The sequence below is a fragment of the Oncorhynchus masou genome, chromosome 30 (assembly GCF_036934945.1).
Source record: "Oncorhynchus masou masou isolate Uvic2021 chromosome 30, UVic_Omas_1.1, whole genome shotgun sequence".
NCBI lineage: Eukaryota > Metazoa > Chordata > Actinopteri > Salmoniformes > Salmonidae > Oncorhynchus > Oncorhynchus masou.
In genome coordinates, this window is record NC_088241.1 from 35,496,443 (window position 1) to 35,515,360 (window position 18,918).

The 18,918-nt window shown below is 42.7% G+C and overlaps 1 protein-coding gene across 1 annotated transcript in view; it reads left to right on the forward strand.

Annotated features, from left to right (window-relative positions):
• The window catches only part of LOC135522582 (plexin domain-containing protein 2-like), a 171,457-nt gene that overhangs the window by 96,024 nt on the left and 56,515 nt on the right, over nucleotides 1–18,918 (forward strand). Inside the window, exons 6-7 of the mRNA XM_064948983.1 lie at nucleotides 13,200–13,318; nucleotides 14,591–14,690. Of these exons, the coding sequence (XP_064805055.1) occupies nucleotides 13,200–13,318; nucleotides 14,591–14,690 (219 nt within the window). The remainder of the gene's footprint in view (nucleotides 1–13,199; nucleotides 13,319–14,590; nucleotides 14,691–18,918) is intronic.

Here is an 18,918-nt window from a genome sequence, read left to right on the forward strand (position 1 = left end):
TTCTTCATATTGTAGCAACCACAAAAACATGTTCAAATCAAGAGCCCTTTGAGACTTGGTCAAAAGAAGCCCACTATATAGGGAATAGGGTGCCGTTACACTCAAACAAATGCCGCATTAAAAACAACCCAATATGGGTAAATATTGGACAAAACACATGTTGGGTTATTTTAATCCAGCCAGTTAGGTCACAAAGTTGGGTTGTTGGGTTATTAATTCTGGCTTATTGAGCAATGACCCACCGGGTAAGAATAGAAGACTGGAAGCGTGGCTTAGTAGGGGCATGGCTAGTTATTTTTGGCCACCTGTAAGCACAAATGTCATTCCGGTTCATGTTCTGTTGTATTATTATCGCATGTTAAGGTTGAGCATAGACACTAGTGTAGATTTTATGATGCTTACACAGGTGTGTGGCTTTCAGATACTTCAGTGCCCAACCTTAATATGTGAAAACAATAAAAGGCCGTGTCTAGACTTGACAGCTCATGCAGATTTTGTATCATGGAATTCCGAACACATCATGCATCTACAGTTGAAGTTGGAAGTTTACATACACTTAGGTTGGAGTCATTAAAACTTGTTTTCAACCACTCCACACATTTCTTGTTAACAAACTATTGTTTTGGCAAGTCGGTTAGGACATCAACTTTGTGCTTGACACAAGTAATTTTTCCAACAATTGTTTACAGACAGAATATTTCACTTTTCACAATTCCAGTGGTCAGAAGTTAAAAATACACTAAATTGACTCTCCCTTTAAACAGCTTGGAAAATGTGTGGAAATGATGGCTTTAAAAGCTTCTGATAGGCTAATTGACATCATTTGAGTCAATTGGAGGTGTACCTGTGGATGTATTTCAAGGCCTACCTTCAAACTCAGTGCCTCTTTGCTTGACATCATGGGGAAATCAAAGGAAATCAGCCAAAAATTGTAGACCTCCACAAGTCTGGTTCATCCTTGCGAGCAATTTCCAAACGCCTGAAGGTACCACGTTCATCTGTACAAACAATAGTACGCAAGTACAAACACCATTGGACCACGCAGCCATCATACCGCTCAGGAAGGAGACTCGTTCGGTCTTCTAGAGATGAATGTACTTTGGTGCGAAAAGGACAAATCAATCCCAGAACAACAGCAAAGGACCTTGTGAAGATGCTGGAGTGAACAGGTTCAAAAGTATCAATATCCACAGTAAAACGAGTCCAATATCGACATAACCTGAAAGGCCGCTCAGCAAGGAAGAAGAAACTGCTCCAAAAAAAGCCAGACAAAAAAAGCCAACATCTCAAGACATCAATCAGGAAGTTAAAGCTTGGTTGCAAATGGATCTTCCAAATGGACAATGACTCCAAGCATACTTCCAAAGTTGTGACAAAATGGCTTAGGGACAAAAGTCAAGGTATTAGAGTGGCCATCACAAAGCCCTGACCTCAACCCTATAGAACATTTTTGGGCTGAACTGAAAAAGTGTGCACGAGCAAGGAGGCCTACAAACCTGACACATTTACAACAGTTCTGTCAGCAGGAATGGGCCAAAATTCACTCAATTTATTGTGGAAATGTTGTGGAAGGCTACCCGAAATGTTTGACCCAAATTAAATAATTTAAAGGCAATGCTACCAAATACTGAGTGTATGTAAACTTCTGACCCAAAGGGAATGTGATGTAAGAAATAAAAGCTTAAATAAATCATTCTCTTTACTATTATTCTTAAAATAACTTGGTGATCCTAACTAATCTCAAACAGGGAATATTTACTGGGATTAAATGTCAGGAATTGTGAAAAACTGAGCTTAAATGTAATTGGCTAAGGTGTATGCAAACTTCCGTCTTCAACAGTACATGGCGGCAGGTAGCCGGGTAAGAGCTTTGGGCCAGTAACCAAAAGATTGCTGGATCAAATCCTCGAGCTGACAAAAATCTTTCTCTCCCTGAGTAAGGCAGTTAAATCACTGTTCCCTGGGCACTGATGACATGGCTGTTGATTAAGGCAGCCCCCCACACCTCTCTGACCCGACCCGGACCAGGATTGTGGTGTTACCCTGTGAGGTCCGTACCCCCCCAGCTCCATGTTATCGGTGCGGTGGTGCTGGGGAATGGAACCGACAGATCCCGATCTGGACATCCGCGGGTAGCTAGCAGGTTATCCAGCCGAATGGACAGATCCACCAGCTGGTCAAATGTGAGGGTGGTGTCACTGCATGCCAACTCCTGATGGACGTCCTCGCGCAAACTGTACCGATAGTGGTCGATCAGGGCCCTGTCGTTCCATCCAGCGCTGGCGGCCAGGGTTCGAAAGTCAATCGCGAACTCCTGGGCGCTCCTCGTCCCCTTCCCCTGGAAGAGACTCTCTACCCTCGGGCGTGTGGTCGAAGACGGCCTGGAAGCGGCGGGTGAAATCCTCGAAGTGGTCCAGCACCATATCTCCATCTCCCCACACAGCGTTGGCCCACTCCAGAGCTTTCCCTGAGAGGCAAGAGACAAGGGCGGACACCCTCTCACAGCCCGAGGAAGCCGGGTAAACGGTCGCCAGGTATAAATCCAGCTGCAGCAGGAAACCCTGGCAGAGTGCGGCCGTCCCATCGTACTCCCTGGGAAGTGCGAGACGAATCCCACTGGAACCAGGTGCGGAGGGGGTGAGTAGTGTAGACCCCTGTTGTGCTGGTGGGGGCGCTGGAGGGACTCCCTGTCTCTCCCTGCGGTCCATCGTCTGGACGATCCAGTCGATGCGGTCCATGACAGCGACAAGATGTGAAGCAGCTCCTCGACTCCGCTACCAGGGGTACCTGCTCCTGCTGACTCCATAATTCGGGTGTGGAATTCTGTAAAGGAGTGCGTAACTGGCTGCAGGGAAGTCAGGTGCAGGAGAACAGAAATGCGTAGCAAATGGAGCTCTTTATTGAGGCGAACAAAGCACACACGGGTTAGAAAACTAAACACACACTGTTTACAATAACCCGGCGCAAACCATCCTGGAGTACACATACATTTACACATAACAATTCCACACACAGACATGGGGGGAAACAGAGGATTATATGCAAGATGAGTAATGAGGGAATGCAAACCAGGTGTGGGAAAACAAGACAAAACAAATGGAAAATGAAAGGTGGATCGGCGATGGCTAGAAGACCGGTGACGTCAACCGCCGGAACGCCGCCCGAACAAGGAGAGGGACCGACCTCGGCAGATGTCGTGACACCAGTATGCAACTTTTGTCCGTCTCCACCTGTCTTTTCTATGCGATCTTTGTATTCTGAAAGCAGAAGTGTAGAGACAGCCAGACAGAACAGATGAAATATAATGACGTTGACTCTCACGTGTGACCAAAAATAACTATCCCATACTAAGCCACGCCTGCCGTCTTCAATGAAAACAACCCAATTGGCTGGGTCAAAATAACTCAACATGTGTTCTGTCCATTATATACCCAGCACTGGGTTGTTTTTAACCCAGCATTTTTTATAGAGGGACACAGACACTGATAGGGAATAGGGTGCCATTTAATTGGGATGAATGACAGTAGAGGCATAATCCTGAATTTACTTATGCAGGAAAATAAAAGTTAGGCATGTGATATATTAGAAATTGTGTAAAAGAATTAGTCAATTTAAATGGTCATATAATTATAAATACAGTTTTTACAGGTTTTCAACCAATTTTCTGTATAATCTAACATATATGTTAACAGACCATGAATGTAAAAATTATTGAAAGCTGTGAATGCTATTATATGATACGAAATTTCATTGTGCTCCCAAAATATATGTGTCTGTTCCTAAATTGTAAAAAAAAAGAATGTTACTCACGGGTTCTTTGAGAAGGGTGAAGGTTCTACTGTATGTGGAGCCATCACTGGAGCTCTTCAATGGTTCTTTACAGTTCACAAAATGTAGAATATTTTTGGAGCGTGGTTTGCGCACAAATCTTTGTGTCATTCCAATGTATCTAATGTGTTGTGTTATGCCACTATATATCTTACAGTATCTTACAGTATCTGATTATGGCCAGTGAAAGTGTCTTGTGAAAGACTTACGTATGGCCTTGTCAACTGAGAACGGTTGACTGAAGCAGTCAGTAGTTCTCAATTCTCTCCTCAGGGACCCCCAGATGTTCCACAGATAGCTCACTTGATTAAATGTGTCAGTTCACACAATAATACCACCTATGGAATTTGAGCAATATAATATGGCTGACCAGAATCAAAAACCCTGTATGGTTCTTCAGAAAGATCTACAAAGAACCTTTCAGATTGAGAAAGGTTCCTTTATAGAACCTTCTCCATAAAGGATATATAAAGAACCATAAAATTGTTCTACATAACTGTACATATCACGATAAACCTTAAACCCAGACCAAAGAGCCCAAACTCCCACCGACCTCAGAACACCATTTTTAAATGTGTGTTATGTACTTGTTATTCTCTGAAGTGAAGTACATTTTCCTTCACTTCACAAAGTTTTTTCCCGGGTTTCCGTGCCAAAATTGTTTGTCACCTTTTTGGGCCTTAACCAGTTGGGATCCCTGACCTCAGCCTCACGGCCTCACATGTACATCCAATTAAAACTTGATTCAACTATGTTAAATTTAGCCCTCCATAGCGACTGCCTAGTTGCATCTGAAATGACACCCTATTCCCTATATAGTGTGTTGCTTTGGACCTGCTTTTTTTTTCATGTTCACTACACAGGCAATAGGGTGCCATTTGGGACGCACAACAACTTGGAGGAGGGAAAGTCTGCCTCTCTCACTTTAATAACTATTTATCAAGGTGCTGGCAAGAACCTTTTGGGTTGCCACACCGGCGGAACCTTTCAAGTTCTGAAAAGGGTCTACGAGGAACCCCTATGTAAAGGTTCAAACCTGAAACTATTTGTGATGAGAGGGGTTACATTTTTGACCTTTTTAATTATATATTGTAAAGGTGGCAGCCTATTAGATTGGAGGCATGGCTTTCAGATAGTTATTTTTCAAATCAAATTTTATTGGTCACATACACATGGTTAGCAAATGTTAATGTGAATGTAGCGAAATGCTTGTGCTTCTAATTCCGACCATGCAGTAATATCTAACAAGTAATCTAACAATTTCACAACAACTACCTTATATACACAAGTGTAAAGGAATGGATAAGAATGTGTACATAAAAATATATGGGTGAGCGATGGCCAAATGGCATAGGCAAGATGCAGTAGATGGTATAGAGTACGGTATATACTGTACATATGAGATGAGTAATGTAGGGTATGAAAACATTATATAAAGTGGCATTGTTTAAAGTGACGAGTGATACATTTATTACATCCAATTTTTAATGTTAAAGTGGCTAGAGATTTGAGTCAGTATGTTGGCAGCAGCCACTCATTGTTATTGATGGCTGTTTAACAGTATAATGGCCTTGAGATAGAAGCTGTTTTTCAGTCTCTCGGTCCCAGCTTTGATGCACCTGTACTGACTTCGCCTTCTGGATGATAGTGGGATGAAGGCAGTGGCTCAGGCGGTTGTTGTCCTTGATGATCTTTTTGGCCTTCCTGTCACATCAGGTGGTGTAGGTGTCCTGGAGGGCAGGTAGTTTGCCCCTGGTGATGTGTTGTGCAGACCTCACTATCCTCTGGAGAGCCTTACGGTTGTGGGCGGAGCAGTTGCCGTACCAGGCGGTGATACAGCCCGACAGGATGCTCTCGATTGTGCATCTGTAGAAGTTTGTGAGTGCTTTAGGTGACAAGACAAATTTCTTCAGCCTCCTGAGGTTGAAGAGGCGCTGTTGTGCCTTCTTCACCATGCTGTCTGTGTGGGTGGACCATTTCAGTTTGTCCATGATGGAACTTAAAACTTTCCACCTTCTCCACTACTGTCCCGTCGATGTGGATAGGGGGGGGGTGCTCCCTCTGCTGTTTCATGAAGTCCACGATCATCTCCTTTGTTTTGTTGACGTTGAGTGTGAGGTTATTTTCCTCACACCCCACTCTGAAGGCCCTCACCTCTTCCCTGTAGGCCGCCTCATCGTTGTTGGTAATCAAGCTGTAGTGTCATCTGCAAACTTGATGATTTGAGTTGGAGGCGTGTATGGTCACACAGTCATGGGTGAACAGGGAGTACAGGAGAGGGCTGAGATCAGCAGGGTGGAGATGTTGTTTCCTACCCTCACCACCTTGGGGCAGGCCGTCAGAATGTCCAAGGACCCATTTGCACAGGGCGGGGTCGAGACCCAGGGTCTCGAGCTTAATGACGAGTTTGGAGAGTACTATGGTGTTAAATTCTGAGCTGTATTCGATGAACAGCATTCTTACATATAGGTATTCCTCTTGTCCAGATGGGTTCGGGCAGTGTGCAGTGTGATTGTGAGGTCTGTGGACCTATTGGGGCGGTAAGCAAATTGGAGTGGGTATAGTGTGTCAGGTAGAGTGGAGATGATATGATCCTTGACTTGTCTTTCATAGCACTTCATGATGACAGAAGTGAGTGCTACGGGGTGGTAGTCATTTAGTTCAGTTACCTTGGCTTTCTTGGGAACAGGAACAATGGTGGCCCTCTTGAAGCATGTGGGAACAGCAGACTGGGATAGGGATTGATTGAATATGTCCGTAAACACATCAGCCAGCTGGTCTGCGCATGCTCTGAGGACACTAAATGTTTTTGACCTGTTAGCGTAAATGTCATACCTGCTCATTGTGTTACATTTGTAGACTGGATTGTTTATGTTTACATATAGCAATACATGTAGCAACTATACCAGCTTTTGGATTTGACATGCTCTTGAAGAACTCTGTAAGCCTCAGTGTTCAACCTTAACATTTTAAGACAATAATAGATGAACAGAATAGATGAACAGGAACGAGATTTACTCTAACGGGTGGCCCCCAAAATGATATACAGTGCCTTGCGAAAGTATTCGGCCCCCTTGAACTTTGCGACCTTTTGCCACATTTCAGGCTTCAAACATAAAGATATAAAACTGTATTTTTTTGTGAAGAATCAACAACAAGTGGGACACAATCATGAAGTGGATATAATAATAAATAATTTTGCACGCCCAATTTTTCAGTTTTTGATTTGTTAAAAAAGTTTGAAATATCCAATAAATGTTGTTCCACTTCATGATTGTGTCCCACTTGTTGTTGATCAAAAATGAGAATATTTTATGCAGTTTTACTTAAGAGTAATGTACGGTGTGAACTGTGTATCACCTTAAACTGTACAAGGTTGTGTCTGGCATTCACTGAACTGTGGTTTATATTCATGAGAGCTTCTACCCAGTCCTCACCTGAGATTTCTGAACCAAGTTCTTGTTCACAAGCCCTTTTAATAGTGTCTGTGGATACCTCTATGTGGGCCTGTAGCACATCATACACATCTAGAGTCTGACCCCTTTGAATGGGGTTTGACAAGGATCAGGCTATTTGGGTTAACGCCACACTGTGGGATATGTGTCCATAAGAAATTCCTGATTTGGAGGTATCTGAAAAAATGTGTTGTTGGCATGTTAAACTTATCCTGTAATTGTTGAAATTAAGCTAACTGGCTATCAATGTATAAATTACAAATTGTTGTGAGCCCCTTCTCTCTCCACTGTGAAAACACCATATCATCCAATGCAGGGTGGAAAGCATGATTCATGCAAATCGGGCTGACAATGTATACAGTGGGTGTGTTAAGAAAATAACTAATCTGCTTCCTGATCCTAAGAGTATTACAAATGACTGGATTAGAGTCATAAGTGGCTTTTTTCACTTATGATGGACTATTAACAAGTGCAGGGAGTGAGGAACGTTGAGAGGAGGCCTGCTCAATCAAAATCCATGAAGGCATATCCTTCTGTCGCATCCCGGGTAAACTTTCCTTCCAGAAAGACACAATGTTCAGATTAGCAGCCCAATAATACAGTTTGAAGTGAGGAAGGCCAAAGCCCCCCTCTATCTTGTACTTGCATAAATGCTTCTTTGAAATTCTGGCTGCCTTGTTATCCCATAATAATGGAATTACTATTGAATCCAGTTTCTTAAAATAGCTTTGTGGTATGAAATTGGGTAGACATTGGAAGAGGTAAAGAAACCTGGGTAGGGACAAACATTTTAATAGCGTTTATATGACCAACCAAAAAGATAAGCAGAGTTTTCCAAAAATCTAAATTTTGTTAAAGCTGTTACATTTTTAAGTCACAATTTGCTTTCAATAGCTTATCAAGGTCTCTTGTCATTACAATACCCAGGCTTGTGATCTTGTCCATCACCGTTCTAAATGGGGTAGATTGCAGAAATTACATATCCACAGGCCGTGATATCGGCATCAATTCGCTTTTTTTGCCAGTTTACTTGTAGCCAGAGAAGGAGCCGAATGTATTAATCAAGTTAAGAAAGGGGGAATAGACATTTTAGGCTTGGATAAAAACAAAATAACATTGTCTGCAAATAGGGACATTTTGTGCTGCGTGTCTTTTTTTAAAGAAGCTATATCGGCACATGCACGAATGTGAGTAGCAAGGGGTTCCATGGCTATAGCGAAGAGAGCAGGTGAAATAGGGCACCCCTGTCGGCAGCCCTTGAACAGGCGGAATGACTGTGACATTTCCTGATTGGTTACCACGGACGCTAGTGGGTATGCATAAATAATTATCCAATTAATAAATTCCTTTCCAAACAGGAAATGATCCAGAACCGACATTATATACTTCCACTCAATCTGATCAAACGCCTTCTCTGCATCATGAGCTATTACCACTGCCTCAACTTTATGATCATGATATATTACGTTGAAAAGGCGTCTCAAATTGTAGTATATATGTCAGCCCGGGATAAAAACCTGTCTGGTCAGGGTGTATGATGTCAGAAATATATTTTTTTTATATCGGTTTATATCGGTTTTTCAATATCTTTGTCAACACCTTATTTTCTATGGGGAGTAACGACACGGGACGATAAGACGACATCTCCATGGAATCTCTAGCTTTTTTCAAGATCAGTGCTATTGTAGCCTCATATAGTATTAGCAGGAGTTTGGCATTTTCTTTGGATTGTTTAAACATTCGCAACATAAGTGGAGCTAGAATGGCGCAGTACTTCTTATAGAATTCTATTACATATCAATCGGGCCCAGGGGCCTTGCAGTTTGGAGATTGTGCTATCGATGTGTTAATTTCCTCTAAAGTTATCCCTGCATTGAGTGCAGCAGCTGCCCCCAGTCTAGTTTAGGAAGTTCACATTCAGCGAGAAAACGTTCCATAGTTTGTGGATCAGTAGCATCGAATTTTGATTGGTATAGCTCTGAGTAAAACTAAGCAAAGCATTTATTAATATCCTGCGGATCTGTTACTATTTTACCCTTCTTGTCTTTTATTTTGTGAATAGCTCTAGATGCCTGTACATGCCTTAGCTGTCTTGATAATTATTTCTGTGTTTTGTCACCCTGTTCAACATAACTTTGTTGCGTTCTAGCAAGTAAAGAGCCCACCCATTTCAAAAGGATGATATTGTATTCATATTTCAACTTTGTGATCTTTTCAAGGACTGTATTCAAGGAATTCGTCCTAAAAACATTCTCCTGTTCCCCTAACTCTCTTGCAATTTCTCCCAGCCTAGTATTGGTGCGTTTCTTCCTCTCTGATGTATAATAAATAATGTAACCTCTAATCACAGCCTTTAGAGATTCCCAAAGGGTGGAGTCGTCAACATCCCCCGCGTCGTTAGCTCAGAGGAAAAAGGCAATCTGTTCCTCCAAATACTGACAAAAAGTCTCATCTTTCAACAGGTATGCGTCTTAGCGTTACGGGTCGCCGACCTGTAGACATAGTGTCGAGTTTCAGCACCATGGACAGAGGATAGTGATCCGTAATTAGAATAGGGTGATAGGTAAACGACGCAGCTGCTGAAATTAATAAAAAATAGTCAATTCTGGAATATGATTTATGAACTGACGAAAATAAAGAATAATCCCTATCTGTTGGATGAGTCAGTCTCCAAATATCAACAATTGTAACGGCGTTCTTCTTTAGTTGAAAGAGAGTCGGACCGAAATGCAGCGTGTGGGTTACTCATGTTTATTTAGTGAAGACAAACGAACGAACTATACATGAACAACTAAATAATACAAAACAACAAACGGAACGTGAAACCTATTACAGCCTGACTGGTGCACACTACACAGAGACAGGAACAATCACCCACGAAATACAAAGCGAAAACCAGGCTACCTAAATACGGTTCCCAATCAGCGACATCGAGAATCACCTGACTCTGATTGAGAACCGCCTCAGGAAGCCAACCTATTTAACACACACACACCCCTAATCAGCTACAATCCCAGACACTACAAACCCCAATACGAAAACACAATACATAATAACCCATGTCACACCCTGGTCTGACTAACTAATAAACTAAAACACAAAATACTAAGACCAAGGCATGACAACAATGTTGTTTGTCATCAATGTATTTAGACAGACACTGGCATTTTGATTGTTGAACTGACCTTGATAGCTGTTTATCTAAAAAAGGATCTAACGTACAGTTAAAGTCACCTCCAACAATAACACTTGTATCAAAGATATTTGGTATGGCCTTAAATACCCTTTGAAAAAATAATGGATCATCGAAGTTGGGTCCATGTAAATTGACCAAGGTTATTGGTTTCGAATCCAGTAACAACAATAATACACCGACCATTAGGATCTGAAATCGAGGATGAGCAAACAAAAGGAGTGTTTTTCCTTATCAGGATTGCTACCCCTCTCGCTTCTGCATCAAAGTTAGACTGGTATGTCTGACCGATCCAGCCGACTCGTAGCTTGGCCTGAGCGGAGCATTTAATATGAGTTTCTTGAAGAAGCACCATGTCAGCGTCCAGTGATTTAAGATGAGAAAAAAACTTAGCTCGTTTCATGACATGCCCTAAGCCATTACAGTTCCAGCTGACTATCTTTATTCCACCTGGTCTAACTCTGTGCTCGGTCACGATGTGGCATTTCTTATTTTAGAGCAAATTGTTGCAGTCATACAAAGCCCAAAATGAAAAACGTCCCGCCTTGCAGGAGCTCGTCATGCCACCTGATTTAATAAATGTGAACATAAAACACAGACCCCATACCCCCTCCCGCCCCATTACTGAGTGACTTCCCCAAACGAAGCACTCCTTGACTAACACACAAACCTTGTGTGTCTAGACATACAGCTTCAACTAACTCGTCATCTATAGATGCTCAGCATATAAACTAACTCTCACGTTCGGTGAGTGATCTTCTGATTGAAAAGACATAGGCATGAAATTCAAACACATTCCTGGCCTGTATTTGGCCATTTAGCCGCTTGACACAGTCGTTCTGTATCCTCAGCCAGGGAGCTTGCTTGACAAGTACAGATCGGCCTCTTTTGGGTTGTCAAACATATGTGTTGATCCCTCAACTGTCCCCTTAACCTGGGCTGGGAAGAGGAATCCATATCGGATGTTGGCCGCTCTGCATTTGTTGCGTAACTCATCATACTCTTTCTGGGTAAGATCTGGGTAGAAAGACACCCTGGCTCTATTGTAGTTAAGGGGGAACTTTTGACTAGCCAGCTTGAGGATGAGATCCCTGGTCTGGGGATAGTGCAGCGGTAACATGAATGGCCTTGGTGGCGCACCCTTGGCTGGCTTCGTTGCCTGTGATCTGTGTGCGAGGTCGATCAGGATGGTGTTCACTCCCCAGCGATGTATCAGCTCCGAGACAAATTCAGTGGGTTTCCCTTTCTCAGTGTCCTCCTGGATCCCAAATATTCGGATGTTCTGGCGTCTTGAATGCGACTCAAGCATTTCCAATCGGGCTTTCAGGGTTTTGTCATCATTTTTGAACGTTGCGCACTGTGTCTCTGTTTCTTTGTCCTGTAGCCTGGCCTCGTGATCAACTGTTGTCTCCTCAACCTCATGCAACCTGCCCTTAGTTGCCTTCACAGTTTCAGTCAAATTCCCAGTACTCTTTGAGATATCAGCCAACCTTGTGCCCACCTTCTTGCTTAGCGAGTTTATGGCAGCCAGTAGGTTCTGTGGGGAACTCTTGGGAGCTAGCATCTTCAGCTAACTCCTCGTGGGTCGGCGGTGTTAACATTGGCTCGTTGTCTGTCTCAATCAAATGATCTTGTTTAGCGCCCCCTTTTTTTGGTGCCTTTTCCCTTTGTCATATTGCCAGACAATGTTTGAAGTTGTAGGTTGTGAGAGGTTAAGACAAATATTAGTTTGTTTCAAAATAGAGCAGAGCTCCTGCAAAGCAAGTCTACACCATAGCACACAGGGTGTGCCTTGGTCAAAAGTAGTGCACTATATAGGAAATAAGGTTCCATTTGGGATGGAGTTACTGTAACAATCACAGACATGTCCCTGTCCTCTCTACATCCAGCATACAGCCCCGTGCCCTTGCCAGGCCATTGCGAATCCTGCAGCATCAGCCCCATGCAGAAGCCTTCTGGAGGCCAGATGTGTGTTATTATGGGGTTTCCTGTAGCACAAGACTCCGATACTCCTAGCTGTCAGCAGAGAAACTAAATCTCCACTTTACTTTGGATGGAGAGAGGGGCTCTGGGTGTGTGAAGGAAAAATGGATTACTTGTGTTAACAAATCTTTATTGCTCTGGCTCCCGGCCAAATGACTGGCTGGTTGCACAGGAGAATGAAGACATCATTTTCACGTCCAAAGGCTGCCCGAAGTCCACACTAAATCAAAACAGCATAGGGATGAACGTGAGGCCTGCACTCCGGGGGTTGCTAGTACAGTACAGTGCCATGAGCTCCATGTGAGCTTCCACCTGATTCTTCAAAAATACTTTGAAGCAGCCTGTTATGTCATAGGGAGTTTTGCTAAACTGGAATACACTAGGACTACATGTCTCTTTATAATCAAAAAAGGTGAAACTGATCTTCCTGTAGAGTCTATGGTAACAGGGAAGACACACATCGCAACTCATTTTGGCTACCCTGGGTGCCTCAATCAATGTTTGAAACTTAAGGAGCCTCTCTATGTTGTTCTACGCGGTCTGGAATGGTTCTCAGTCTGGTTCTATATGGTCCTGTGTGGATCTAAGGGGTTCTGTGTGGCGCTGTTTGGTTCTATCTATGTGGTTTTATGTGGCCCTGTGTAGTTTTATGTGGTTCTGTGAGGCCCCGTGTGGTTCTGTGTGGTTCTGTGTAGCCCTGTGTAGTTCTGTATGGTTGTGACCGTGTCCCTCTCTCTCAGGCACTGCTCTGGTGGTCCAGTGGGATCATGTCCACCTGCAAGACAACTACAACCTGGGTAGCTTCACCTTCCAGGCCACACTGCACAGCGACGGCAGGATTGTCTTCGCCTACAAAGAGGTCAGTCTCTCTATCTCTCTGTTCCTCTCTAGGCTTTATTTACCACTCGCTTTCTCTATTTGCTGCTCCTCTCCCTCTATCCATCTCTTTCTCACTCTCAGTGCTCATCTCTCCGTGTATCTCCCACATGGGTGTAGGAGTGACATGACGTCACACCTATCTCGTGAGAAGCAGGGAATTCTTCACACTCACCATGCTCTCTCTCTCTGTCTCATTCTGTTCCTCTTTCTTGGTCTCTCTATCTCTGTCTCTCCTTCCTCAACCTCACTTTCTCTTGGTGACAGAGCACTTATTTAATTCTCTCCTTGATTGAATTGATGAATAAAGCGCCGTGCTCATCAACCTCTGTTTTCACTCAGGGCACGATGTGTCGCTACCGTGACTGACAATTTAATGGCCGTCGTTATTGACGCTCCCTCTGAAAATATTACTTCCTCTCCCCATTCTGCTTCCATATGTTTAATATGGTTCATAACAGTCTAACTCGTGTCGCAAGTTTTGAGTCACTGTAACATCGCTGCATGCGAGAGAGATTATGTTTACTAGATACTGTGGCGGTGCCGATTAAAATGTCAAAATGGGAAGAGGGAGAAAAAGGAACTGAGTGAAAGAGAGTAGGAATCAAGAGTGACTTCTCTGTCAGATAAATGTCTAAATGTGTTAGGCCGCAATTACGGAATCCATTAAATCCAATTATTACATATGTTATACATCTATCATAATCACAAGCCCCATAAAAGTTCTCTCTTCCATTTCAATCAGGGAGTACTTCTATTTAACTCCACTCTTCCACTCCACTTCCATGTAAAGACAACCCTCACTGTGGCTTTTACTTCCCTTATTTATTTCACCTACTTTCACCACACTATAAATGTCTCTCTCCTAGGATCTCAACATTCTCAAATTTGAGCCCACCAGACTTATATTGCAGACTTATTCATTTGCGCCTCCATTTTGATGGATTTCCTGGGAGATTAGTCCATTTTAACAAGCTATTTGTTCCTTCCAGTAAATTAAGTCCCATTGTTTGTAGGATGCTTCACAAATGGCAACCTACTCCCTATATAGTGCACTACTTTTGACCAGAGCCAGTAGGGTGTAGGGAATAGTGCCATCTGGGACACATTTCCCACAACCCTCCATCAGCATCAGGAACTGTCAGGCCTCTGTCTGGTTAAGGTCTGTTTGGGTCCTACTCCCAGCAGGCTCAGTCAGATAGACAGGTCTGGTGGCTGGTGATGGATGTCCGTCTCCCTCCTCTCTCTCTTCCAGATTCCAATGGAGGTGGCCCAGATCAGCTCCGTCAATCACCCGGTGAAAGTGGGCCTCTCCGATGCCTTTGTGGTGGTCCACAGGATCCAGCAGATACCCAGTGAGTCACCATGATGCAGAGAGTGCACTGCGTCACTGCACACAGAGACGGACGGACGCACGCACACACGTGAACACACACACACACCATGACTCACAACACACCAGTAGTGGTTGGTGTCACTTTGGATTGGAGGGCAGGGTCAATGTATTGACTGGAATGGAAGGAATGGAAAAGTACCAAACACATTAATTCCATTCCAGCGATTACTATGAGCCGTCCTCCCCTCTCCATCCTCTCATACACCATCACAAGTAAGTTAAACTTTTGGTGTTTTTTTCTTCTCAATGCTTCTCCCTTTTGGGGTTTAGTTCAAGCTTTCGCTGCGGCCTCTCCAACAAAGTTTTCACCTCACAGAAACGGTGTGAGTATGGGCACAGGTCCAGATTTGACTCTTTGCATGAGGTTCCTTCCAATTCAGGCCAATTAAAGTTAATACAACGTAGAGAAAAGACGAGAAACTTTGAGTATATTTTTATCATAGGACTTGGCATTTGAAGAATCTATTTGTTCCACTTAAAGTTTTATAGCTAGTTATTTATCCAATTACATTTTTTTTTAAATGGACTTTGTCTGAAATTATTGAGTTGTGGGTAATAATTACCTCTACTCAAAAACCTTTAAGATTCCCTTTCGGAAAAATCACATGAATTTTACATGTGATCTGATGTGAAGTTAATATGATAACACGTGAGCACGTGAAAACATGATCTCGTGTGAAATAAATTTGACAACATGGGGATATAAAATGTCAACACGTGTCACCATGAATAGTAGTAATACAGGTGAAATCAGTTATTGACACAGACATGGTGGCTCAGCAAGAGATCGGAATGCTGTGAACCACGAGGTTGTGAGTTCACATTCAAGGTGAGGGCATGTTGAGTAAGAATTACTGTATGAATAAACATACACAATGTAATCCTTTATGTAAAATATTTAGATTTAAAACACTGCGACTGTGTGACAACTTTTTTGTTTGCTGGGCAACACCCGTGAAATCGCGTGAAAAACAGCCACACAACTTAATGGGAAATATCATATCATGTGAAGTGTTTCAAAACCAGACGGTTTTACATAATTTCACATGTGAAATAAAATGTTACATGTGCAAAACGTGGACATTTCTCTTGGGAAATCATGTGGTTTTTCACAAGGGTCACCCTATTCCCTATATAGCCTACTACTTTCTACCAGAGCCATATGGGCACTACATAGAGAATAGGGTGCCGTTTGGAACATTGCCTCTGTGTTCGGGAAGAAAGGGTTTCAGTGTTGTTATAAGGGGGAATTCAAACCTTCTGCTCAGCTGCACTGTGAGTGTTGATCTTCCGTGGTTGTTGATTCTCTCTACTTCTCTGAAGACTGTGGGAATAGGGTGCTCTTGTTACAGTAGCTACAGCAGCGCTCCCATAACACTCCTGTAGACAGTATTGAGAGTTCTTAGGCCTCCAAAGGACTTACCCTCTTTGATGCAGCCTCTGTTACGCTCAACTGGTGAAAACAGACACCTGGGGTTGCATCCCAAATTGACACCCTATATAGTACGCTACTGTTGACCAGAGCCCAGTGCACTATGTAGGGAATAAGGTGCGATTTGGGATGTAGCCCCTCAGCTCTCCTACTGCATGTAGGGAGGAAGACAAAAGGCCTATCTGGGGCAGGGAAGGGAGGAGAGGAATGCAGGGATGAGTGTTAAACATGAAAGATGACACCCAGGGCGGCGTGTGTTCTGAACTCCCTCCGGAAGCCCTACTGTTGTAAACTGAGACTGCCTGTTTGAAACAATGTAACATGCTGAGTCAGCTTTCTCACAAACCTTTACTGGGATCACTTCTTTACTTCTTTTGGTTTAAGGGACATACTATACAGCCCAAAGAGTAGTACAGTGCCCCCTCGGAAGTAAACTATTAGTTTAAGATCACATTTTCTGTATGAGAGTCCTCTCCTTTGGAAGTGATAATAATATACTGTAATATAATAATAATAACATACTAGTTAATGAGAAGATGAAGGACCAGGAAATGGCTTAGAAACAAATTATTGGTTGTGAAGACTGTGACTGTCCTTGTTAGACAGTATCCATGCCTGGGGAAAAAACCTGGTTTGAAACATTTGTATCATATATCTCATATACCTAGTGAATGGTGGCGAATGTGATAGGTATGGAGAGGAGAGGAGAGAGCAGGTTGACGGTCGGTGGGTGAGCATTTGTTATGTCTCTGTCTGTCTGTCGAGAAAGGTCAGGATTAGCATCTTGGGGCTTCTGTCGGTCAAAAAGGCTGTGATGTGTTTACACATGTATTTGTTTGATTTACAACGGCACAGGACCAAGCAAAAAAATCTAAACTGAAATTGAGATTTAATACTTTAAAGTATGTCTGGACAACATTATTCAAAATACAAATTAATTTGGTTGGAGGCAATGCTTTGCATTTACTGTGTCATTTATCTCACCTGTAAAAATATGCCTTCAACCGGTTTTGAAAACAAAAAAAACGGAACATTCTGCTCCATTGTAAAGTGCAAGGGTGCCAATATATTTGACCACATCTGAAGCTACAGGTTTGTTAACACGGTTTACAGTGCAGTGTCGTGAGAAGAATCACAGCTGTACTGAATTTGATTGTTGTAACTGATAGATTCTTAAAGAGAAGAACGGGATATTAAGCACCTACAAATTCGTAACATATCATTTGAATTGCAGGAGACATAATATGGGCGTAACATATCATTCGAAATGGATGACGTACACAATTGTGCACAGTTTTTAGATACCCGTTTTGACTCGCGAGTGCTACTTTCAGAACTTACTGGCTGAAATTGTACAAAACCTTTCGAGCATCACTTTAAAAGGGAAAAACTGTTAGAATCAGAGGACTCAATGTTTAGGGAGCAAGTGGGTAAAATTGACTGTGCTGGATAGTCCCATTAGACAGGTCAGAGTAAAGCAGAGATCTAGCCCTTGATTTAATCATGAGATTCTAGAATCTATCCAAGCAAGGACTAAGGCCTTAAAGAAATTGAAGAATTCCAAGAGCAGCCTGATTTTCTCCTATATAAACATCACAGAAATGAAGCACATATCAGAATGGATGAAGCAAAGAGGGGAACTTTGCTGATAAATCATTGAGAACCAAAATGACCCTAAAAAGCTTTGGAAATCATTTAAGGAACTAGATTGTAGTAGTACTGCCAAAAACAAGCTAAACAGTATTGGACTGAACATCAGGGGGGAGATGATACTGTATATGAAAAAGCAGAGGTTGCCAATGAATTCAACTATTTTTGTACTACTGTTCTGGTTTCAGTTCGGGTTTGTATGGAAACGACCAAGCCAAGAAATATTGTGACCAGGTTAGGGGTTCAGCCCAACTTTTTTTTATTTTGCAAAGGTAGAAACAGCAAAAATAGCCAGTATGCTAGCAGAGTTTAAATGCTACAAAGCCACAGGCCTGGATACATAAACATAAACATATCGCTCTCTTGAACAAGGCACCTTTCCCAGGGACATGAAACAAGCTAAAGTTATACCTCTGTATAAGAAGGGGATAAAGTCTGACCCTGGGAATTACAGGCCTGTGTCTATCTCCAGTATGACATCAAAGATCAAAGTTAAGAATATGTCAACAAAGTCTACTGTATGATTTTCAGTCGGGTTTTAGAAAAACATACTCCACTGATTCATGTCTACTTCACTTGACTGACTTCATCAGGAAAGAGATTGATGAGGGAAAGCTGTGTGGAATGGTACTGCTTGACCTACAGAAGGCCTTTGATACAGTTAACCACCCTAATCTCCAAACTGGAGGCACTGGGGTTAAGCAGTACTCCTCTAAGCTGGGTAAGTAGTAGGGAGTAAGGGAGTAAGTACTATTAGGGAGTAAGTAGTAGAGATTAGTGGTTCACTGTCTCAGGCAAAACCAGTGAGTTGTGGCATTCCGCAGAGGAGTGTGCTTGGGCCTCTTTTCTTCCCATCTTTTCCTTTATGCAGAGGACTCTACACTTCTGGTGACTAATAAAAGTAAAACTATGTTGGAGAGCATACTTAGCACAGAGCTGACTAACATTTGCAAATGGCTTGGAGATATTTTTATTTAACTAGGCAAGTCAGGTAATAACAAATTCTTATTTTCAATGACGGCCTATGAACAGTGGGTTAACTGCCTTGTTCAGGGGCAGAATGACAGATTTGTACCTTGTCAGCTTGGAACATTGCAACCTTTGC